The 24,150-nt window shown below is 37.2% G+C and overlaps 1 protein-coding gene across 2 annotated transcripts in view; it reads left to right on the top strand.

The window, feature by feature from the left end:
- MTA1-like (Metastasis associated 1-like) overlaps nucleotides 1-24,150 on the top strand; it is a 45,642-nt gene that overhangs the window by 16,180 nt on the left and 5,312 nt on the right. For both annotated transcript variants that reach the window (XM_053757651.1, XM_053757652.2), the window contains exons 3-9: nucleotides 5,833-5,940; nucleotides 17,769-17,962; nucleotides 19,525-19,642; nucleotides 20,116-20,318; nucleotides 20,784-20,972; nucleotides 21,978-22,111; nucleotides 22,774-22,880. In XM_053757651.1, the coding sequence (XP_053613626.1) occupies nucleotides 5,833-5,940; nucleotides 17,769-17,962; nucleotides 19,525-19,642; nucleotides 20,116-20,318; nucleotides 20,784-20,972; nucleotides 21,978-22,111; nucleotides 22,774-22,880 (1,053 nt within the window). The remainder of the gene's footprint in view (nucleotides 1-5,832; nucleotides 5,941-17,768; nucleotides 17,963-19,524; nucleotides 19,643-20,115; nucleotides 20,319-20,783; nucleotides 20,973-21,977; nucleotides 22,112-22,773; nucleotides 22,881-24,150) is intronic.

The raw sequence follows: 24,150 nt of genomic DNA, 5'->3' as shown, positions 1-24,150 counted from the left end.
TAATTATAAAATCGATAACATCTTTGCTAACTTCGCGTCTACTAAATCGGTGATTACTATACATACTCTAGTGTAAAGAGGAACCTGATCCTGCTACCCATGTATCTAGACCAAAATAATTGAGCTGTCTAATTTGTTTTGCGGTTTTCTAAAGTCTTTCTAAGTCAGATTATAAAAAAATATTAACTCTTTATTCCTAGAATCGCAAAAATCGTTAATAAAGCTCATTTCACAAATTTAGCTCATGGAATTACAGACATAGGGAATCCTGCAAATTTCCCAAACCAACTGCAAGAGTAGCATGAAAATCTTTGATTTCTCCATGTTGCGTACCAACCAGGCAACCCGATCGCTCGTTTATCTACTTCCTGCTATAGAAAATGCTACCGCAGTAAACGTTTGTCGCAGCGGGAGGTTCCAAAGCCATAGCTTTGTGCGCGTTTAAATAACTGTTAATTTTACCACAACTTCATTAAATACTGTGTTTAATAAGGCTAGATTCGTTAATTAAATCCTAGCGTTAAAGTAAGTGATTTAACGCTCGAAGTTTATGACAAAAGATTTAGCCAGTGCTGTAAACTGCTCTATTTGAAAAGTCTGATATCAAGTAGTCTAACTTTTTTGCTCCTTTGCCAAATCAAAAACTCTTTCACCAAATGTTTTATAAGATATATATTTTAATAGGGTATTTTATATATTTATTCTTTAGGGTTTTTATATATGTATATTTAGAATTATCGTAGAATGTAAAATCGTGGGAATAGAGTCGGGAAGTATTGTGTCCTTGTTCATTCCCACCTCATTGTTTCTGGCAAGTGATTTTGTTGATATTTGTGAATAATGTGTTTATTAGTCTCCAGCTTACCAGCTAATTTAACTGATAAACTAAATACTGTCTTTAGTCCCAGTAACAGTATTATTTGGTTTTCAAATTACAAGTTTACTAATTTATTAAGCTTTTAAGTTTATTTTATCAGGTTTCATAAAATTTTTCATTAATTTATCAGAAATCTCATTCAAACTTTTTCTTGAAACATTGTCCAGAATTGAATTTTCGAATTGATAACTGATATCATTGTGCCAACCTAATCTTACTATTAATTTTTATCTGAATTTGAAAAGTATCATCACATTTAAATTATCAATTTCGATATGTATTTAGTAAACATTAGAAATCAAGGTCTTGCCAAATGTCCCAATACATCATTTTGACATTTCCACATGTCGGTTCGCTCATAGGCTGTGTACCGTTACGTCTTATAAGGAATATGTAAATCGTTAGTACAGTTTGCTCTCTGAATGCGCATTCTTTATATTTCATTCGAGTCATAACTGTACCTTTATTGGCATTTTAATTTCTCTGTGACTGACGCCATGGTTTATTTTTGAGGTTTTTGTTATTAATTGTGTAACTAGCGCTCTAGAAAACCACGACGATGTAAAGGAAATTGCTGGTAACAACTGGATAAGGATGGCTCAGATAGAACAGACAAGGTTGGCATAGACCGAAGGAGACCTATACCCAGTCCTCCTATCATCTCGGGTACGGGCTGGAGATGATAATGATGATGAGAAGACCTAAGAGTAGTTGAAATGCCTGTTGACCCTTGCTCCGTTGGCCAGATTCACTATTTAAATCCTTAAATAGTGATTTGGTTTCGTAGGTCGAGATCGCAGGTAATGGGCTACCAACGTACCAACCTGTCACTGTTTGCCGCCAATAAGTCCGCTATCCAGCTCAACTTGGCCTTCGAAATTCGCGACCTTTTGTTGTTATAAAAAATTCTATAGTCTTATTAACTCTTTTTTTTTCACTGAAATGAAAGTTCTGGAGCACAGCTGGACTCTCATCTTCGCGTGTTTCCGGTTAGATTCGGAGCCTGGCCACCCCAAAGCCCGCATTAAAAAACCATTAAGTTTTGAACATTTGACTATGATTTTTTGCCGACTGATTGACGTCAACTCTCTTTGTCCTTTAGTCGCCTCGTACGACGTACACACGATGATATGGTATGAAGTGGTTCTTTTCTGAGGCAGGACCATGATTGGACATTCAATAGATAGTCACGTACAATGTACATTAATTTTTACTATTACAATTTTTAGAGAAGCCAAAATGTATGATAATGTCAACGTTTTAGAGCGAGTAAGCATAGCATACTAGGTCTAACACGTTGACTATTGATTTATCCGTCTCTATTCTGGATATGCATGCAGGTAGATCTGAGGCAGTCCTTTGTTGCAAATCGAGATGTGTGTTCCTTTATGTTTTAGGAATTTACGACCCTAACTCGCCAATGTTGCCATAGTAACGTAACATAACTAGAAACTTCTTATGAACATTCACAAATTCAGTAACTAATCATCATATATTTTTTAAGTAAGCGTAAAACGACCCTAAGTATATTATTTGTTAAGTTCTTTATCATATTATCTAATATGTTCGATCATGTTAGTAGTATTAAATTTAAAAATAAGAGCTACCTTTGCTAAATATGTTTTAATTTCATGCAACTCGCGAGGTTTTTATACAAATATGATGATGTATGTATGATTTATAGCACATGGAAGTAAATAAGCTACGTAACCTGTTTACCCAGTCATTTTTATCACTGTGCTCCTATGGATGACTAATGATCACTGATAAGCTTCTAGGCTTATGTAATGAAATAGAGTTCTTAACATTTGAAAAGTATAATTTTAGGGGTTATGGTATACAACTATATGACTGAACGCGACTTTACATTCTCCCCATCTCTTTCTCATTTAATTTTTTTACGATTTTTACGAAAACATTTCTACAGTTACATTATTTTGTGTCGCGGTCCTACGCTCAACCCGACCCAGACCGCGTCCGCGCTATAGGACTCCCGGGATTACCTTCTCAATGAATTAATTCTGTTTGAAACTGTTGCTGATGAAAAAGCGACTTCTAATGAAGCAGAATTTCGTGTTCAGCTCAATTTTACGACCATATTGCCAACGTAAACTAACATTGACGCTCGCTATTATGAGATAAGGACATGATAATATTCTGATGAATGATCCGCCATCGGTCTCACCACTACATACCTGCACTAAGTCAATAAAAAAACTTGGTTTGGGTGTGTGAGTTATGTTTATAATTGAAATAATTTCATTATCGTCGTTTTCTATTGCCTGAATACTTAATGAGATAATTGTTACTATACAAATGTTTAGCCAATCCGCGTGAGCCATCTCATCGTTATTTCGCCCAATCCATTGTTCTTGCGGTTCGAGTTACGCAATCAGGGGGTCATTCCGTCCGCGCCCAAAAGTCGCACTCGCGAAGTGGAGAACAGTCATATCCTATCGATTTGTTAAGATGGCGTGCGCGGGGTACCAAGGGTGAGAGGGGGGTGGGTGGCCGCAGCCTCCGCGCGCAGCGTGCAGCCTGCTTGCACCTGCCCAAACCGAAACCACCGCGACACACTAGCGACGCCATGTCTCCACACTGCAACACATGCGTCACCGCCGTGTGATGATCTTCTATTTGTCTTGAAATATTCTTTCTCCGATTCAATACCAATAAATTGAAAAGTACATATCTCGACGATTGTTTCACTGTTTTGTCCTCTCGCAATAGTAAAAGATTAGGGGCTATAATTACACAAAATATTACAAGAGTTAGTAACATTTTTTGCGAAATTAATATTCGTTAGAAAAATACCGTATTTACACACAAACTATTAACGTTAACCTTCATTCCATTCACCGTTTGGAAGCCACAACTAACATCCCCAAACAAAGTTGCTGTAGGTCATGGTCGTACATTGCCGTTGGCAGTGTACGCATACACCAGTTGAAGTACTCCAGCCTTGGCTCCGACCAAACAACAGATCACAAACGAGACTTGCAGTCTGTCAAATACAAGTTTGTGTCTATACGGGGGCGCCACTACGTGTTAAAAACCAAATTTTAACAGCTTAAACATTTGTTCGTTTTCCTGCCACGCGCCAACTTGACTCAGTGTAATGTATTCTCACGAATAGATACTCTGTGATTCATCACATGACGATGCCATAGACCGCGTATGTCAATAACTTCGAGAGCCGTTTGCGATTAAGTTAACAAGGTTTTCAAAGCACTCTATTCCGTTGCAACGTCGGAGCCAGGCGCGCTGAACTACTCCGCTGTAATCCGCAATATGCGCTTGTGTTGTTATTCTATTTTGTGTAAAGGTTCAAATCCAACTGTTTTATGCCATGCATACGATGCCATATTAGTTAAGTCGTTCCACTCTGGATTCACTCTTGAACATGGAAAATGATCTTTTTCATATTGGCTCGGGTCTTGGCGTTAAATGTATATCATTTTGTTAGTCACATTAACCTACCCACAAATTTATTGCAAACTTGCCGCGCCATAGAGGTTCATGCAGTGTAACTTTATGTGATTGTACTGTAGAAAACTCGCGCTTGTGATAACTAAAATAAATGTTAAGTTGAATCTAAAAAGTATATTATGAAAAGGATCGGATTTCTAAAACAACCTTACCAAGATTCTTTTCTGAAATATGTTGTAATAACTCCACAACCTCAGTACAGCTATGTACGTAAACATCATCTCCCCCCAAACGAGATTTTCGAGTCGCAAGTCGCACCCTTGGCGACAGCGACCGCCGTGCCCCAGACTGCGATAATCGCGGGCACTCTGCCCTTCAAGGTCGCAAAATACTCTTGGCACAGTTTTACGTTCATAAATACTATATTTTTCTCTTTCTGGATTGTATTTTTTTTTTGTTGTATTTAAAAAAAGAACGTGGGGCGCCGCTAGTTGCAAAATACATGCTCTGAAATACCATAACTGTTAAATAACTAACCGGTTACTACCGGTTCATAGTTACTACTATGCTCAAAACGACAAACGAAAGTACTATATTAGTATTTTTAGGTACATTATTTATATGTAAAATTTATTGCTCTTGCGATTTGTAACATTGTCATGTATATTGATATGTTTTATTAATAGTACAATTGATTTTGTGCCTTTGAGGAAAAAGTTTAACTATTGCATTTAGTTTTAGTTTTAAATAATAAAATTGTTCAATAGTTTTTGCTTATTTCCAGCCTTACCAACGCTATATGCATTCCTTAGTAGAGTTGCTTCCATGTTGATTTTTCCATTGCCTATGTTTCACTTTTTGATACGACGACTTGAAGGTCACTTTTTCATTTTTTTGCCTCATTTACCTTATTTTACAAATTCCTTTTACTATACTGTATGTGCTTAGTCGAACGCGTAAACTATTTTTTATAGTAATGTTCATTCGTATTTTAATTCAATGCAATTAATACAATTTATTTATATATATTACAATTTCATTAATAGCTTAATAGTTTACCGTCCGAGTCCGCTTGTTGACGTGGATAAATGGCGCCATTACAAGCAAGGAAAAGTCGTATATTCTTATAAAATCAATAATTTCACCGTCGCATGCGGCATCAATTACTGCGGTTTCAACTTGAACAGTCGACATTACATTAATAAAATAAACATATTTCATGGGCTATTCACATTTCATCCTAATTACGTCATAATCTAGGTATATAACATTGTAATTTTATTTCCTAAAGGTACCCAAGGTTTATCTTTACTTTAGATTTATATTGCCACTGACATGTCGTATTTTACCACATTATTAAATAGATTAAACCACATCAGCTACATAATATATACTATATCACGTACAATAATACTTTATTTCTTAAAATCCGACATCTTTCTCTAGCATTAAGTATTTCGTGATTATCTTTTGACATATTTAGCATTGCAATTTTACCTCGTTTAAATAAGTGTTTTGTATTGCAGTGGCCCAGTCAGAAGACTCACCGGTCGCGATGAAACTCAAGAAAATATGCCTTAAAACGCCGGTTGGCGAGGAACAGGCGGCGCAAGCAGTCCTTGATCCTGCGCTTGGTAAGTTTGGTTCCCTGTTGCATCTATTGTCAATTTTACCAGTACCCAATGCGCTATTGAAAATAGCGTCATAGAAACTTGACCCTTATAATGCTAAATCTAAATCAAATGTCAAATATCTATGACGCATGCACCAGTAAATATGTCGATTATTTACTACTAGTGGTTCTGTGAACTGCCAATATTTTATAAATCTGCACAGAAACAAACCCAAATTAGGGGAGCTGTGTTGTAAAATTTCAAATAAAAAAAAATTGAAAGTTATAAGAGCTGTGTCGGATAACAGAGGAGACCTATTGAAAGTTCTACATTGTCACTGAATAGTGTGGGTTCGTTGTTCAATGGCAGTAGAAATTTATCTTTTTTGTGCAGGAATTTTAATAATTAGCGTCACAGAATATGTTATAGTAATAAAAAGCTTGGAATCAAATATGATACGGAAGAAAGGTGAACTATACCCTGAATAAGGACGTCAAAGTGAAGATTCACTGTAAACACTCATGTTGTACTCTCACAGTTTATAGGACTAAAATTAAAAATAATCTAGTGGTAGGATACTTCTCTTAAAGTCACCGCTATATTTTTTAACGAGATGTTTGCGGTGTGGCCACACTCCTAGCCGCGTGATATCTACTTTACGCGATTCTCATTGCAGTCTTAATTAACAAAATTCTTGCTCCTAAAGACATAAATACATCCCGAAAATTGATTCTGAAGTATCGCCGTCTCGTTGATTGAAGCGTGCCTTTATTTCCCATCGCACCACACCACGCATGGAGTATGATGTCATCGATTTAATTGCGGCGACTACTTCATTATCCACCTATACTTTGATGACATTCCAGACTCCATATGCACCAGTAACATCGCTACGCGTTTGATCGATTTGTGGAAAATTTACTGCGTCGTTATGTTTTATGTAATATTGACGGTTTTAATTCTGTTTTCAATGTCAAGATTCAATTTTATTATCGGCGGTTGCTGCTCCTCTATTTTATCGTTTTCGCTATTGTCGTGACTTTATGCGCTAACTTTTTGCGGAAAGCCTTCGACAGTCGTCGTCATATCAATTTTATGTTGTAATTTGAGGACGAGGTTAACCTTACGGACGTTGCCACGTATGTTGTTGGTGTTACGTCACAATTCTCTTTACATCCCAGGTGCGTACGGAGAATGCATGTATGAGTACGCGGGGTTCACATTCGTGCGCAGGTCGTTAATGGTTCAGCGTGGATCTGTTGTGTGGTAGGCGGGTGGAATAACCTATAATTAGATGCGCTTACACCAATCCTCAGTCGGGAACTGGTAGATGTCTAATATGTATCGGCTGAATTATATCATGTGTTACATCATTTAGTTACAATCCCAATGTCTAATATCACCATGTCGTATATATACGGCAGTAACATAGACGCGGTATATACTAATCTATCCAAATGTAATGAATATGAAAGTCTGTTTGTTTGTCCTTTTATTTCGTTTAAATTACCTACGTAATTTATTTTATTGTGTGAATTAGTGGTGATAGTTGGAATTGGAATGGCGTACCCATGTGAACATTATTTCGACGGGTAGAGAGGGGAGAGTGACATGAGGTACTTTTTGCCTTGCTTGAGCGGCGCAGCTTGCTTAAATAAAAAGTCTGTGCTTTGACAACCTATTTCATTGTAATTTTGTATCATTAGTTTGCAATTCCATATCATAAAAAGAATTTATATTTTTTAAATTTTCGATCTTATCTGGTTGTTAAAATAACCAATTGGAATATTTTAATAGCAATTTGAAGTAATGGTCAGTTTATGTTTTCAAAGATAATAAATAGTTCCGTGCGGCAGGTGTGGTGGTCGAATGCTAAGAGAAGAGTATGTACATCATTTTAATGTATAAAAACGATATTGAATTCAGTCATTATGTAGAAAGGTATACATTGAGTAGACTACGGATACGGAACAAATTGGAGCCTTGCAAAGAGGGGGTTAAGGGGGATGGTGTCGTGTATCGGGCGGCTTGATAAGTGGCGACTATCCATCAATATGTTGCATAGGCGACCGTATGTGAAGCGGTTGTTTATCGGACAATGGAGGTCTGCCGTCGCTGCAGAGTCGGCGTTGGGAGAGCGCGCGCGGCGGCAGCGCTGGCGGCGATCGCTGTTTCTCCTGCGTGGCTGCAGTCTCCACCACGGCCGGTAATTTGATTGGGCCCGAGCTGTCACCTATGCGCCGCAGTCGCCCGGCCGTCGCTCGCCGGCTATCGATTAGAGCCCCCGTCCCCTGCCCCCGCGTCGCCCGCGAACCGGATCTCGTCACGCCGCCATTGTGTACCCGCGACGCTTAAACGCATTCGTTTCTCCCGATGCGAAAACGACGCATTCCTTCCGCGCGCCCCCGCCCCGCGGCAGACCACACCGCACCGCACGCCGCATCGCGCGGTGCCACACAGGACTCGTCGACCCTCTCATGACACTTTTATTCACCACATTACCTCTTCTCTAATGATCAATTTTCAACAGTCTAATTTAAAATACATATTCATGTAGGTCTTGAGCATTTAAGAGTTAGACAGGCCATAGTATCGGCTTTTACTATCAAATTACATGATTTACAAGTTTACATAAACAATTACACTTATGGAGCAAAATTGCCATATCCATTGACTGTCGTAAAAGTTAATTCTTTATTTGATATTCCAAATTGAAATTTGTGATCGTTTCATAAGGTCCGAATTTCGTTTCAGACGAAAATGAGAATAAAACAATGATAATTTAAATAATTTTCTCGAACATTTTATGAACTCATGTCCGAGTTTCCCAGTGTTGATGCAATTTGAAACGATTCAGATTGCATCAACATTGGGCACTCAACTCGGCTGAAATTTTGACAAATCAGATGCAATATTCTTATGTCGAGGAGATGATAAGAACTCTGTAATAGAACGACACAACCCAATCGACATTTTTAATGATGCACATTGTTATACTTAAGATATCGTCATCATAATCCTAACCTACCAAGTCCTTGAGGTGAGGTCGGCGCAATATGTCTATTCATAATTCTACTTCGGTATGTTATATTTTCGCTTTGTTCAGAAAAAATGTTAATGGGGATGAATTTCGATTTTAAGCCTGAAATAACAGAAGATTTATTCATTCAACAAACACCTAAAAAAAACAATCAAATATTGTACAATGAAATGATGGGGATGAAGTCGGGAGAATTAAGTAACTAGAGGAAGTACTTATAAATAATAATTAAAATAAGTTATTATGTAATTAATATAAGAGTTCTGCTTTCTGAGATTGAGAAGTAGGAAATGTTATTGCTACTTAAGCTGCAGACAATAAAACTGCCTTATTAAATCCTGAGAAGTCTTGCAAGATTTTGTATAAAATTGACCTCACATATCCGATTTAACGGTACAATACTGCTCATTTTTAAACATGTGACTCCTCGTAAGCATGTCATTTACTGCTCGCTCTTGATTTATTTAATATAAATGATTGACCGCTGACGACGGCCGAGGAAAATACGTACATAGCCTTCTATTTATACATATCCGGAATAAAATAAAACTTTCATTGATTGTGGTTTTATTGCTTTTCAAAATATTTGCAGTGACGATCGATGCACTTTTGCTTTTGATGAAACCAGTTTTCGTACCACTTTTTCCGATCGGAAGGCGGTATCTCTGAAACATGATTTTTGAATGCCTCAACGGCTTCTTCTTGGGTGGAAAATCGATGACCACGTAATTTATTCTTCACGGTTCGAAATCAAAAGAAGTCGTTCGGTGCCAAATCAGGGCTATATGGCGAATGACCCTTTGATTCCACCTTTTCACCCTTTATTATCGGTTTCACCCGAACGGCCCGACAGCTTGCATTGTCGAGATGGAGAAAGAATCTTCATTATGGATTGTTCTTCATAATTTCTGCAAAGACTTCTGACAAACAAATGGTCGTGTACAACTCCGAATTAACAGATTTACGATTTTCTAGTGGTACAGTAGCCACGTGTCTATTTATACCCAAAAAACAGGCGACCATTAGCTTCAAAATGATTTTCGTTCCATTGGGTTCGGCTCATGTTGGAACACCCAAACTGTTGATTGTTGTTTAATTTCGGAATCATAAGCATAAATCCAGGATACCTGTATAGACAGTTTTTGATTCACCACATGTATTCTGTACCAATCGACCGAGCATGTTTTTGATCTATTGTCAAGTTGTACGGCATCCAACGCGAACAACTTTTTTTGCAGCCAAGTGTTCGTGTAATATCTTATGTATAGTAGTCATACTAATGCCCAAGGACGCCTCTATCTCTCGATATGTAACATGACGATTTTGTATTATTAGTTTACGAATTTCCGTCTGTTTCGTGGTACAACAACTGATTTAGGCCGACCATCTTTAGTTTCGTCGGTGAGCTGAGCATACGCCGTCCAAGATTAAACTCACTAAACCAGTGACAGTCGTCTTCGATGGTGCTTGATCCTCAAAAATCGAACGGAGTTGGTCGATTCACTGCTGTTGAGTTAGACCACGGCGAAAATCATAATAAATCGTGGCACGAAATTTTTAAAATCACACAATGAAAACAATGGAGAGTCGGATGAAACAAACTGCATTCTACAGCCAAAGTATTCAATTTTAAAATATAATAATTACTTTTTAAATATGATTTATGTAGTGGCCAGTTCTGGATTCTTAAATAACTGATGTTATGTTTCCCTCTTCAATCCATTTAGACGTTCAATACAGAATACCATGTCTTGTCATGAACAGTTTCTATTTGTGATCCTTTACTTCATGTGGTGTTGATTAAGATGATCTTCTCTTAATACTATTTTGAAAATAAAATACATAAATAGATAGAGGATTATTCCTAGCGGCTGCAATAACGTTTTCTACAAACTGTACTATGATTAGAACACAGGATTAGAACTATCGCTCAGGTTACAAATTTGCTTGGAAAGTACTTCAGTCAAGATGTTTGCTACACACAAATCTAACCTCGATCTTGTCTACCTATATCTAAAATACGATAAACTCGAAAAGATGAGTATGAATGCCGTGAAATCCTTCACATCTGGAGATTATGGATAAATTGCAACTTAACTTCTCATATCTCTATTGAAATTAATATGTTCTAGTGAGTAAGACTGGCAGGCACGCTTACACACATGCACTCATCATCGTCGAAGACATCAAAGCCAGCTTGTAGACCCTCCTTATTGTTAAAAACTACATAAAAAAACAACGTCTACCATGAATATCATTACTTGCCGAATTGAACTATTTAAGATTTTTCAGTCCAGCAATGTTTGCTATTAGCCTATTAGTTTAGGAGAGGCCACTCACGTGCGTGCCGGATCCTAGGCATTAAGGGAGAGCATGTAGTGATACCTCTACGTATAATAGTGTCATTAAAAATAAGTGTCCTTTTCATATGCGGTCTTTGTTGGAGAGCCTCTTGTACAAGGGAGAGAGACAGATAGTAGATGATTAGTGACAACACTTCCATTTTAAGTTTTCTTCTTTACTGGTTCCTGAGAATCTTCAATGTATTTATGATGATGGGACGTCCATCAATAACCGAAACAACTGAAAATTCTCAGACATTTCTCAGCATATTGTTCCGTATTGGGACGAGGATGATTAACATAATATGTGATGCCTTTTGTTTGGAAATTCAAACGTCATTGACCTTACGAAGAGAGCAAAACACGAGCAGAAGCGTCGCGGTTTCGCCACTTGGTACCTACAACGGTCGCGCGCATGCCTGTTTCTAAGGTCGTGTCGCCGTTGCCATCTGATGGAAGTCATTCCAATTAAAATGACACTCGCCAATTTATATGTGGGATTCTCATCAGCCGGTGCGAGTATGACATAGAAAGACGGCGAGACACCGCGCGCCTCGCTCGGCTTGAGTCAGTGCAGCCGCATCTTACCGACGGCTACTGTTGTCATTGCGGTGTTTCGCGGGCAGATTTATTTGGACGTACCCCTTCGGGGGTGCGGGGCGCGCCACCCACCGCGCCACCTCCACACATTTGACTGGATCAATAAGTAAGCAAAGGATGCCCGAGCAGAAAAACCATACACCCGACCACCCCAAGGGGGCACACGTAACCGACACCCCCCTCCCCCCACTAACAGGGAGGTCTCCACAGATTGCCATTTTCTCTTTGCCTACGCTTTAATTAGTTGCGTAGTGACGCGTGTGGATCCATAATCCTGCATTATTAAATCGCCTAATAAGTTATTTATGACCATGACCAACCAGAGAGTGGACATTGCTGTTGCTTCACCACCGCAGTAAATACTAAAACAGTCTACTGTTGTGTAATATGTGTCTATATCGTCACACTACACTAATACATAATGTATCGTTTAGAAATCCTAAATATAATTTCTAAATCTAAATTGATCTACAATCGTCTCAGACATTCATTTCATCCCGCCAAAGTCTGGATAAAGGTTAAAGTTTTTTACAAAATTCTAACTGAAACATGAGACCTATCGACACTAAAATATTTTTCTAATATGGACAAAGCTACAAAAGCTATTTTGTAACCGTGCAGTCAAGAGCATTGCACAATTACAATATTGCTTCTTGAAGCTGCAAGAACATAAAAATTAAATTTGCCAAAAACTAAACTTTATCTGGTTATATTTTATGACAAGAAGAGACTAGACAAACAACAAGCAATTCAATAGCCCTACCAAAATGCCACCATAGTAGCGAGATAAGATAAAATTAGATAACACACACCGCACCGCATTAAATACTTTTAACAAAGCTTTTTTGTCTGCATGCTTAAGCTCCCATCTCATAAATATTCATATAAAGATCACGTCTTCTGGTGGCTATGGTCAACCTTTGTCGCCATCGGTGGCATCGTTCTATGGTTTACACTTCATTCCAAATCTTTTATGGTTATATCTTCACTCGGTTTGTTAACTTTTAAATTAGCATTAATATCACCAACATCGTTGAAATTTACTTTAGTACTTTTCATTAAATTGATTTTCTGTAATAAGCACTATACTCTTTATTTCATTGCATTGTACTATGGTAGAATGCCATCCTATCCCACTAATATTACCAAGGCTAACTACACACAAGTAGTTTTATTAAAACGGCTGTGCCAACTTTTATGAAATTTGGTCTTGAGGTGCTGATACCTTGGATTAAGACATAGGATTGTAGTTCAAAACTGCCATGCCAGAAACCATAAATGCTAGTGGTCGTATACGAATACTTGCGCTCCATCTCATCTCGCCGAATCGCAATTTCTCGTGACTAAAGTAATTTCGAAATTCTTCCATTGGTCCGTTGGTTGTAATTATATTAATCCACAACAGGCTTCTCGTTCAACATTCTCTTTAGTTATCTCGAAGATAATTTGAATTTGCAGTCATTTTACATGTTGTCTTCATCTTACTCCTTAGTGGTCTATAGTTAAATCTTGTGTGACATGACGACTTTCATCGTAATCTCAAGCTTCTCATGTGACCTCTACATTCGCCATCGCAACAGCAACTGTTTTGTATTCATGCGCTTCGCATTAAGTCTGTCGTAATTCCGCATTCCATTTGCTTCTAGGAACATTATGAATTATGGCAAAATGGACAACATTGCCTACCACTTTACAGGACCTCTATGCTTATGTCGTCAAAAAGTTTATATCCATATCGTATTCTTTCAAAAGATATACCTAGGTACACAAAAGTCTGCAAAGTTTCGCTTTTAAAAAAGCATTTGGACCTAAAAATTTTACTGCTAACCATGCCGCCGTCATAAAAATGAATGTTAAATAGTTTTAAAATTAATTTAATTACAAACTGATAGAATCGGCCTATCAATGAAAATTACCCGGGGACGTTAAAAAGTGGTCGGGTGTAAAAGCTGTGATTTTTACAGGCACTCGGTCGGTCGTCTCGAGTGTCGAGATCGAGTCGAGTGCGCCCCGGCTCGCGAAGGCAATCGAAATAATTATCATAAAGTAAATCCCCCACAATTCGGCGGCCGCCCCGGGGCCCGAATGGCGGGCTCTTGCCGCCGCGACGCCCTAGTGATGGCTATCACAAAATATGAGCATCTTATCGACACTTTTCCTGTTGTGACTTTATTGATTTGAACGGATTGTAATTTTGCCTAATAAAAAACCAATAAATTTTCATTTGGTTTTAACATTTTTAAAGCTAAATTATATCCGCGTATGTAAATATTAGATAGGTTTATAAAATTTGTTAATACATTGTCATTGTCAGTTCATCTTTCCAAAAAAATATTTTGTAAAATATTGTCTTCAAACATTGTAATTAAAAATTCTGCTCTAACTATACACAATCACACAAGTAAAATATAGGAACTGAGAACCAACTCGCACATCAAAAAAAAATTAATAAGAAAAAGAATATCGATGAAAGCAAAAAGAAGCTCTACTAATGTATCGAGTTTAGTCGGACGCAAACAATCGCATTTTCAGTTTTTGCCTCTCACCGGTCCCATCTCTTTCGATGGAATTAAATTCGCCCGCGTTTTATCGTCTTTCCCTTCTTTTTGTCTGCCTTCCCTATTAATTCCATTAATGAGTTAACTAGTATATAAAACATCAATACGTAACGCTCTGGTGTACTAAAACAGATTATTTGGTACATATTTATTGCAAATAGGTACCGAACCTATTATATACCCCTTATAGTACAAGCATTCGCCGAATTTCCAAAAGTTTATTCTTCAGGTCATTCAGAAGAACGAACTTGCAAACATGAACCTTGATTTGATAATAACACACATTTTTGTACAGTCTTAGAAAATTACTACAATTTGAAATTATCCGCATAAATGACATCGGTTTTTGTTATGGCATCTGTCGCGTCCGCTCCCTATTCACGCTAAAAGCGTCTGGTACACCAACGCTTTTGTTAATACGCGTGTGTGATTAGTGAGGTGTCTGCGTGGTAATAATAAGTAGCCGTTACCTCGTCCCACCCCCTGATCACCCCCTCTACCCGCCCCGATTCGCAAACGTCTCGAAAACTTGAAAACAGTCTTGAAATTCGTTGGTTGGTTTGATCGATTCAAATGTGACCTAATTTGGAGTATACAAATATTGACATTGGACAGATCCCTATGCATCGGAGGTTAGATTGCAATGCCACACGACCCGAGACGGAGACTTCGCCCCGCAGGGGTCGCGCTTTTGTTAGCCCGGGGAAGCGTCCCTCCTGTTTACCTATTCAACGACAACGCCCCGTTTGACTTACGATATAAAAAAACACAACATTGATTACTTCTTCATCACGTTCCGGATGGGTAAAATTTGGTATTTTTTTACTTTTTACTTAATTTGGGTAATTAAGCATTATAGGTATTACTCTTGAGTAAAGGAAATTAATTGGCTCAAAAAAAATACCTTTTATATGTATTTCATTGATTAAGTACACACATCTGAGCTGAATATAATGGGCGTAAAAATGCTCAAGTATTCATGCATGCAATAAATAAAATATAGCCTTATAGCCATCGGCTACTTTCAAATTGCTCAACTGCAGTGAAGATTAAAGATATATCGAAAGAAAAAATATGACTGAATTATCTTTTCAACTAGTTAACTGAACAATTCTTCTGTGAATAACTCTAAAGCTAGTATAGAAATAGTATCATCTCGGTATAATTTTAATCTGAGTAAATTGGAACGGCGGACATGTTGTGTGATAGGTAGGAGTAGTAACGCGTGTCGTAATGGCGGTCGACACATGAGGAAAGTATAAAAATCGCAAGTGGACGTTTCACAACGCACCTGCCAATGCCACGCTGCTGCGCCCTCCGCACCCACCAATGATCACGACTTAAACGATTTCTGTATTATTACACGTGTGTGCTAGCTAGACATTATCCAGTAAAAACAGGATAAACTCACAATGAAAGGTCGGTTTGTTAAATCAGACTGACGTTTATTCAATGACTTGATCTTAACATAGTATAGGCCACTTCCTCCCCTAAAACTAACTAAACTATATATATTGTCTATGCGGTTAAAGCCGCCAGTTAGAATTTGTTTTCGATAATACTGCTGGTTTGTTTTTATAAGTTGAGTAGAAGGATTCGACTTACTGAAACGCTATAAAATTGATGACAAACATTCCTTCCAAAACAATTTTAAAAACATTACGGAATACGCTCACTCTTTGGTATTATAAAAATCCGTCCACTTGATGCAACGGCGGCGCAGCAGCCCGAAGGCGTAGTTTCCGTTCTTACGCAAGCGCGCGCTCGAATGCACTCGGTGCAGTTTAGTGATTCATCACATTTTAACTTGTTGACCATACGCTTGTTGGGTTGCTAAATAATTATACAATCCATTGAGTGAAATAGGGATTTTGGGTTTTGCCATCTATTTGCAATAGTGAAATACACACAAATGAAGTGTAGGTTTCCTCGCGAAGTTTCCCTTCAGCGGAAGCAAGGAGTAATCGCCCCTTAAGAATGAAAGCTACCGTACAGGAACTAGTTTGACGTATAAACTTATTTGGTACGAGTAGGATTCGAACCTGGGACCTTTTATCTAATGTCTTTTCCAGTGAACCGAACCTCTTCATCTTTTTCACTTACTCTGTTTGGTACAGTTTCTTTTTATGATACGGATAGCAATACTACATATATTCCTCTCTTTCTTCTAAGTGAATAGGAAGTATAGGATAATGCTACATCATTTATTATCTATGAGCCATATTCGTGGATATTAAATTTCTCATAAGTTGACAAAATAGTCTTCAATGGTTCATGAAAACAAAATGCATTATATTATGATTTGAAATATTATACTTTAACGACACAACCACTGTCGGTAAAGTATAATATTTCAAATTACTTATTAACCCTCTGCCTGAAAATAATAAAAACATTATTGTTGCAAAAGCTTTCAATGTTGTTAGATAAAAAGCTAGCAGTTGACATTTGGAATGTATTATAATTATAATTTTGGTATGCTGTAGCCATACCTACGCCACATTTCGTTAATACCCAAGTCATCGCTTTATTCGAAGTGAAACAATAATAATATAAAATAGCACTTTTATTTATTTCATTCCATCAAATCATAAATTGTATATACTCCAGAAATCAATAAATAAATCATTTATTACACTCCCGTCAAAATGTATGGAACAAACGCATTGTTATGCACACTATCATGAGTTCACACCACGCTTGTGTGAGTGAGATAAAACGCTAGGGTTGGTGCCATAATCTCAGTGCGTTCGGGAACTTATAAGGCGGCTTGTGCAGATTTCGCGGTGGGCACTAGTCTGTTAGTTTTCAGCCGGTAACTGCTAGGTAACCGGGGAAATTTCAGCGGGAGGTAGGGAGTAGCCATACTGGACGCTAGTACTATTACATTTTATTATAACAGAATATGGTTCGTGGACGTTCCTTACTGCTTGTAAACAAAGACTCCTTTTGTCTCTGGTTTGTTCCATTGTTACTATAGTTAGAAATGTTTATAATGTTATGCACTAATGTGGTGTTGGAACGTTTCATTGTAGACTGACGCATCTTGGCTTGTTAGAAGAATGGCATAGAGAACTGACTAGCATTAGAACAATCCATTGAGGCGTTGGCGTTGTAACAAGAAGTATCTTATTGTATATCTTGATCCATTAAAAAAAATAAAATTATAAACAACTGATTTGTCATCGGACCCACGCCACAAAGTCTTTATCGCACCGTTGAGATAAATAGATGAACTCTTTGAAAAAACATAATAAGTTATATAGTACAGTTGAATGTTGTATGTAATATTACGTTTTCCGTTTCCAGCGGCAATGGAGGAGGAATCTACGGAACTACCAGGCACGGACGGGCTGGCGCCGAAGCAGCGGCACCAGGCCAAGCACCGCGAGCTGTTCCTCTCGCGGCACGTGGAGACGTTGCCGGCGACGCACATACGCGGCAAGTGCACTGTCACGCTGCTCAACGAGACAGAGTCGCTTCTCAGCTATCTCAATAAGGATGTGAGTATGTACCGGTGGCGTGCCGTCGCTCAACTAGCGCCACACACTTCATATCTCTATACGTATACGTATTTCTGTTGAGGGTGTCGATTCGGAAGCGACGTAATTTGTGGGCGTGAGTTTTTGCGAGGTTATCTATCGAATTGCCACCAACAACATTTCTATGGAAATGTAAGCGTGCCTCTAACAGCGTATCTATAGTAAGTAAGTAATTAATTGTCCATATTAATTTTGACGTTGTCGATACATTTACGTTCTTGCAAATATTCGAGTTAGCCCCACAGCGAGTCGATTTTGCAATCGTTCCCTCATATAGTCGTGTTTCAATTGTTTTCCACTAGTTTTTATTAGTTTATTCGCCATAAATAGACAAAAACTCCATACAAAGTCTTAGTTTTTCTCTCTGAGATTTATTTTCATCGACACAATAATATTTTAATGGACGTTAAATATCCACGTGTCGAGTTCCTAGTTCATGATCGCACAAAAGGACTCAATGTATAAACACTGATTTGCAATATGACACGGCCAAATTTTCTAGACATCCTATTTGAATACAGCCTTGGAAGCCAAAGGCCTAGGTCGTGTCGATCGACAGTCTGTGCAAAGTAAAACTAAATGGCAAATAGACACTGCATAATTATTTATTTAGCATTGAATTTATAATCTTACAACAACAAAGAATTTTTTAAAATTGAATGTTTCATTTTGACCTCCCATTTTAGAAATTTCCACTTGTTACTTTTTTGTTTTGTTTAATAGTAAAGTTTAGTGATTTTTTAACATTAGTAAGCTATAATGTAGTAAAAAAAAATATAAAAATATTTTTTATCAAAATAGTCCAGGTGTATTCATGTAACCGAGCAAACCAAATAATATAGGTACATAAAAATCTCGCCACGAATTTAGAACTTATTCATATTTTGATATAAATGGGAGAAATCACATGTACAATTATTTAAATATAACTAAAGATTGCTTGGTAACAACAGATTAAAAGCCAGGTTATGTTTATATTACTTTATTTACGTTTACGTTAAAACTATATGTCATATCTTTTCCTTTAATTTTTGTAGTCATGTCTTTTAATTTACTTGTAACCTCGCCACACCTATTCCACGCATTTATACAGCTGTCCAAATTTCAATTTTTTGACAAAGTACGAGCTGTCTCTCAAACCAATGTCTTATTCTGAAAACGTAATTGATCAGTGATTAGACACTGCGAAATTTAAGAATAAATTTGATTATGTATACAAATTACTTTAAAAATATGTGATGTGACAGTAAGTGTAAGGGTACCTTTGATGTGCAATAAAGTTACGGTTCACTACACACTATCATCATAGGTCATCTGCCCATTTTAAATAGCTTCAACACTGACAGATATTTCAGACGGCTTTTATTTTATATATCTAACGTTTTCATTGTCTTTCATAAATAAACTCTCTCGACATTTAATAAGCCTTTGCTAGTACCAAACATTATCATAGGAGTTTTCTTATGTATCTATTTAACATTGAGAAAATACAAATTTTAATACACATTTTTCTCTTGTTTCAGGACGCATTTTTTTATTGTTTAGTATTTGATCCTTCACAAAAGACTTTATTAGCAGATAAGGGAGAAATCAGAGTTGGAAGTAGATATCAGACTGATGTAACTAATTTATTAAAAGAAGGTTTGTATCCTCACAATTTTTGGACTGCATGTTCTTTCTGCATTTTTACATGGATTTCTTTACTTGGCTTTATTTCTTATCGTATAGTATATGTATTTATGCATAAATAATTTGGTTAGTAAAATGGTGATTAGTGATTACATAACTCTATTCCTATGATCTATGGTTTGTTCTGAGGCACAGGCCAGCACCCATTACGGATTGCTGAGCCACTGTAGTTTGTTAAATTACATATTTAGCTATTGTTATCAGCATTGTAATAGTGTGTATAAATAAACTTGATCTTGAATATCTTCGCTGCCCGGTCAGGATAGAAAATGATATTTTTCTATCCTATATAATGATATATTTCTATTTTTCTGATTGACCTTAGATTTAGAATATCCTTGAATTCCCATAACACAAGTCTGCAACTTACTTTGAGGCTAACTCAAAGGTATGTGATTTGTTCATTTTTTTATTTTATTGAAAAGGCGAAGAAGACCCACGGAACAGTGAGGAGTTAGAAACACTAGTGTGGACCCCGGTGCACGGGCTGACGGACCGGCAGATAGACCAGTTCCTGGTGGTGTCGCGCTCCGTGGGCACGTTCGCGCGCGCGCTCGACTGCTCCAGCAGCGTCAAGCAGCCCTCGCTGCACATGTCCGCTGCGGCCGCCAGCCGCGACATCACTCTGGTGAGCACACTCACAGGAAGTCTCCTGTGCCTACATAATGTCGATGTAGATAGTTATCTAAAACGGTGTCCACCAAAATATTATATAATTTGGTCACAATTCACTCAACGTGAGTTAACTGTGATTGTCACCAGATTATATAATAGAAAACTATAATACTTTCAAATAAAAGTATTTATCTAGTGTGGCATAATTTATCAAGATCATATTTTATTTTTTGCTAACAAATAATAAAATTGATAAGAATATGATATTGTTGCTAATGTACAGCCAGGTATCCCCCAAATTCTAGGCACGATGGACAATTAATTTACGAGTTATTAAGGCGTCAATATTTCTCCATATAAGGAACTGTTTAAAATTTTTATTATTGTCGGAGACATATTGTTTCATTTAATACATGACTAAAATATATTACACATTTACACTTACAAATGAATATAACATTATCATGTATAATTACAGTTCCACGCCATGGACACCCTGCACAAATCCGGCTACAGCATAGAATCGGCTCTCTCGTCCCTGGTGCCGGCGTCGGGCCCCGTCCTGTGCCGGGACGAGATGGAGGAGTGGTCGGCGTCAGAGGCCAACCTCTTCGAGGAGGCGCTCGACAAGTACGGCAAGGACTTCGCCGATATACGACAGGACTTTGTGAGTATAGCACTCTAGTTACACTATGATGTATTAGATATGTTATAAAAACAAGTCCCCATGTCGTATCTGTCTGTATGAACTCGATAAAATCATGAACTATCGGGCAAATTTTTCTACGTTTTTAATTAACTTTTATTTCAAATAGGACTTTTTGACCCTTAATTCATAACGTTTTTCATAGTCTGCTATGGTAACGAACATTTCCGTCAGTTTAATTTATGGTTATAATAATATTTGATTGATTTGGCAGAAATTAGCCCCATTACCGCTAAATTAATTTGGGATATTGGTGCTATCAATGACAATAGTATCGATAGTTTTACGCCTTGATGCTCGTGTACTATTTATATATTTTGGCAAGCACAAAGATACTTTCCTTTAGTAAAAGTCCAGTTGTTAAGCGGAAATCGAATATAATGATTAATTGCGATGAACATAACAGACACATGCTGAGTTCATTTCCTCTTTCCTTATTTGATTTACTTACATTAATTATTTTCCTGTATATTTATCGAGTTGTTAAGTTTCTTTTAATCTAGTACTCTATAGGTGATTCCATATGAATTAAATCTAATATATTAATTGCAGTATACAGGTATAAACGCGGTATATTGTACATGTAATGTGTCACTGTGTAATTAAAATCTAAATGGATCAATTTTTGATATAATACCAATAATAATTTTAAAATTAAACATAAAACAAATACAATCGAAATAACTGATTTATGCGTCCAAGACATAGTCAGTTTCACTCACAAGTCATGCGTATGAAATACGGAAGAGATTAACGAATCCGTCGCGAGTGAATAAATGTGTATTGTTTATTATATAAAAAAGATATTGGTACCATCAGACTGGTGATCGGTCCTCCCATCCTAGGTTTATTTCAACTTGTTCTAGAATATAACAGGACATTATTTATGGAATATTTACAGCAGAAATTCTATAATTATATCATCAAACTAACCCGTGTTATTTATCTGGTATTATTCTGTCACAGCTGCCATGGAAGACGCTGAAGAACCTGGTGGAGTACTACTACATGTGGAAGACGACGGACCGCTACGTGCAGCAGAAGCGGGTGAAGGCGGTCGAGGCGGAGTCCAAGCTGAAGCAAGTGTACATTCCCAACTAGTGAGTGTTTGTACCAACCACATTCTTTATTTTTATTCGTAGATCGTATGTACGAAGTAATAGTAAGTTTATTTGTTACGTCTGAACTATTTATCTACTAAACGTATATTCTTGAAATTTTGCATGCATATTAGTTGGGAGTACGGAAAAAGTATCGTTTTATTGGGGAATTCATTCGGGTAAAGTGGCGGGCTAAAGGTAGTAATTTATAATTTTAGATGAGATGGTTGTAGTGCGTAAAACGATCCTGCGATCGCGATCACGAGCTGTTGAGCTAGATATTTTGGATGCTAGATATTTTGAATGTGTTAAAAAGAATTGTTAATAGTATGTGTGACATGTAACAAACCATACAAATAATCTAGTCTAGTGACCGTGTAGTTAATTTTAATTGACAAATACAAGAAAAATTCATGTACAACGGCGGATTTGTGTCATTCAACAGGCGATATGTTTGTTCATCTCTTGTATTTTCGCCTGTGGTCCCAGCCATTTTGTCCCCGGAGCGTATTACTACCGAATTTTACCGTAATACTGCCGAATTTAATTGCATATACAATGATTTTCAACATTGCATATGCAATTAAAATTACATACAGACATCATGTCTACAGTAACAAAGCACGTAAGTAAATGAAAGTAAATGCGTGTTGCGCTTGCAGCAACAAGCCGAACCAGGCGCTGGTGAGCAGCAGCAAGGCGGGCGCGGTGCTCAACGGCGGCACCAACGGCACCAGCGCGCTCGCCAGCCACTGCGCTTCTTGTCAAGGTTACACTCAATTATAATTATTTATTTATTCTTAGGAGAACCAACAGCTATATGTACAGAATAGTCGCTTAAAATAAAAATCGGAAAGCCAATTATAGGTTCTTACTAATAAAAGCAAAATGGAAGTGAACAAATTTTGAGCATCTACAAATTTGGCACAAAGTTATTTTATTTTATTTAAAAGGCACACAGATTACAGACAATGAAGTACAGAATATTGACTTAACAATAATTATCAAACTAATCTATAATCCAATAAAGTGTACACAGAAGAACAAAATAAATTTCGTGTAAGCAAGCCTAAATCTATACAGTAGAATAAATTGATATTATATAAGTAAAGACGCATAAACAATACATACGCATAAAAGTTACATATATATCTATAAATATATAATACAAAAAACAAAAAGATCATGACAATCACATATTCAATGCTATGTTTAAAGATTTTTTAAACTGCGCTAGACTAGGGTTAAAAATGTCAAGATCAGCGTTACCATGTCTCAGCTCATCGAAATCTCGACACATCCTGACGATGGGTCAAATGACAACTTAACCATATCTACGTTAGAGCTACATTTATATATTTTGCAATTTAATAAATGATAATAAGGTTAAAAAGAATGAATTTGATAATTGACGTCTAATCGATGCAGCGCTTGAGTCTATTATATCTAAGTCAATGTCAGGATCCCTCACCAATGCATTGACGTAACTGCTCGCACGCAGGAGGTTGGTATTTTTGCAGTATTTTGTGGAAACAGCAGGAAAATTAATAAGCGCACTAGATCTGTACATTTTCGTAGGTCGTAATAGCCAAGAGATCAAGACAATCAATAGTGCCTATAATAACTTTGTGCAGATAGACGATGTCAGCAATTTCATGTCGCTTTTCAAGAGACAATAAGTGTTGATTAATGCAAAGATCGTTGTAAATACTACTATCATAAACATCTCCCGTCCGATTACACAGAAAACGAACATTTTTTTTCTGTATACTACTAATATTATTATAAATGCGGAAGTTTGAGGATGTATGTTTGTTACTACTTCACGCAAAATCTATTGGACGAATTGTTATGAAATTTGGTTACACGGGTAGAATATAACTTGGAATAACACATGGGGGCTTTTTATCTCCAAATTCCCACGGGAGCCAAGCCCTGGGGCGCAGCTAGTTCTAAATATTTATTTCAGGCCGAGTCTTAAGTTTAAGAAAAACATCTTTTTCAAGATTCTGCTCTGATTTTACAACGGGCCGTCTGCT

This window comes from Plodia interpunctella, chromosome 17 (assembly GCF_027563975.2).
Source record: "Plodia interpunctella isolate USDA-ARS_2022_Savannah chromosome 17, ilPloInte3.2, whole genome shotgun sequence".
NCBI classification, from domain to species: domain Eukaryota; kingdom Metazoa; phylum Arthropoda; class Insecta; order Lepidoptera; family Pyralidae; genus Plodia; species Plodia interpunctella.
Note: the sequence above shows the minus strand (reverse complement) of the source record. Positions and strands in the feature narration are given on the sequence as shown.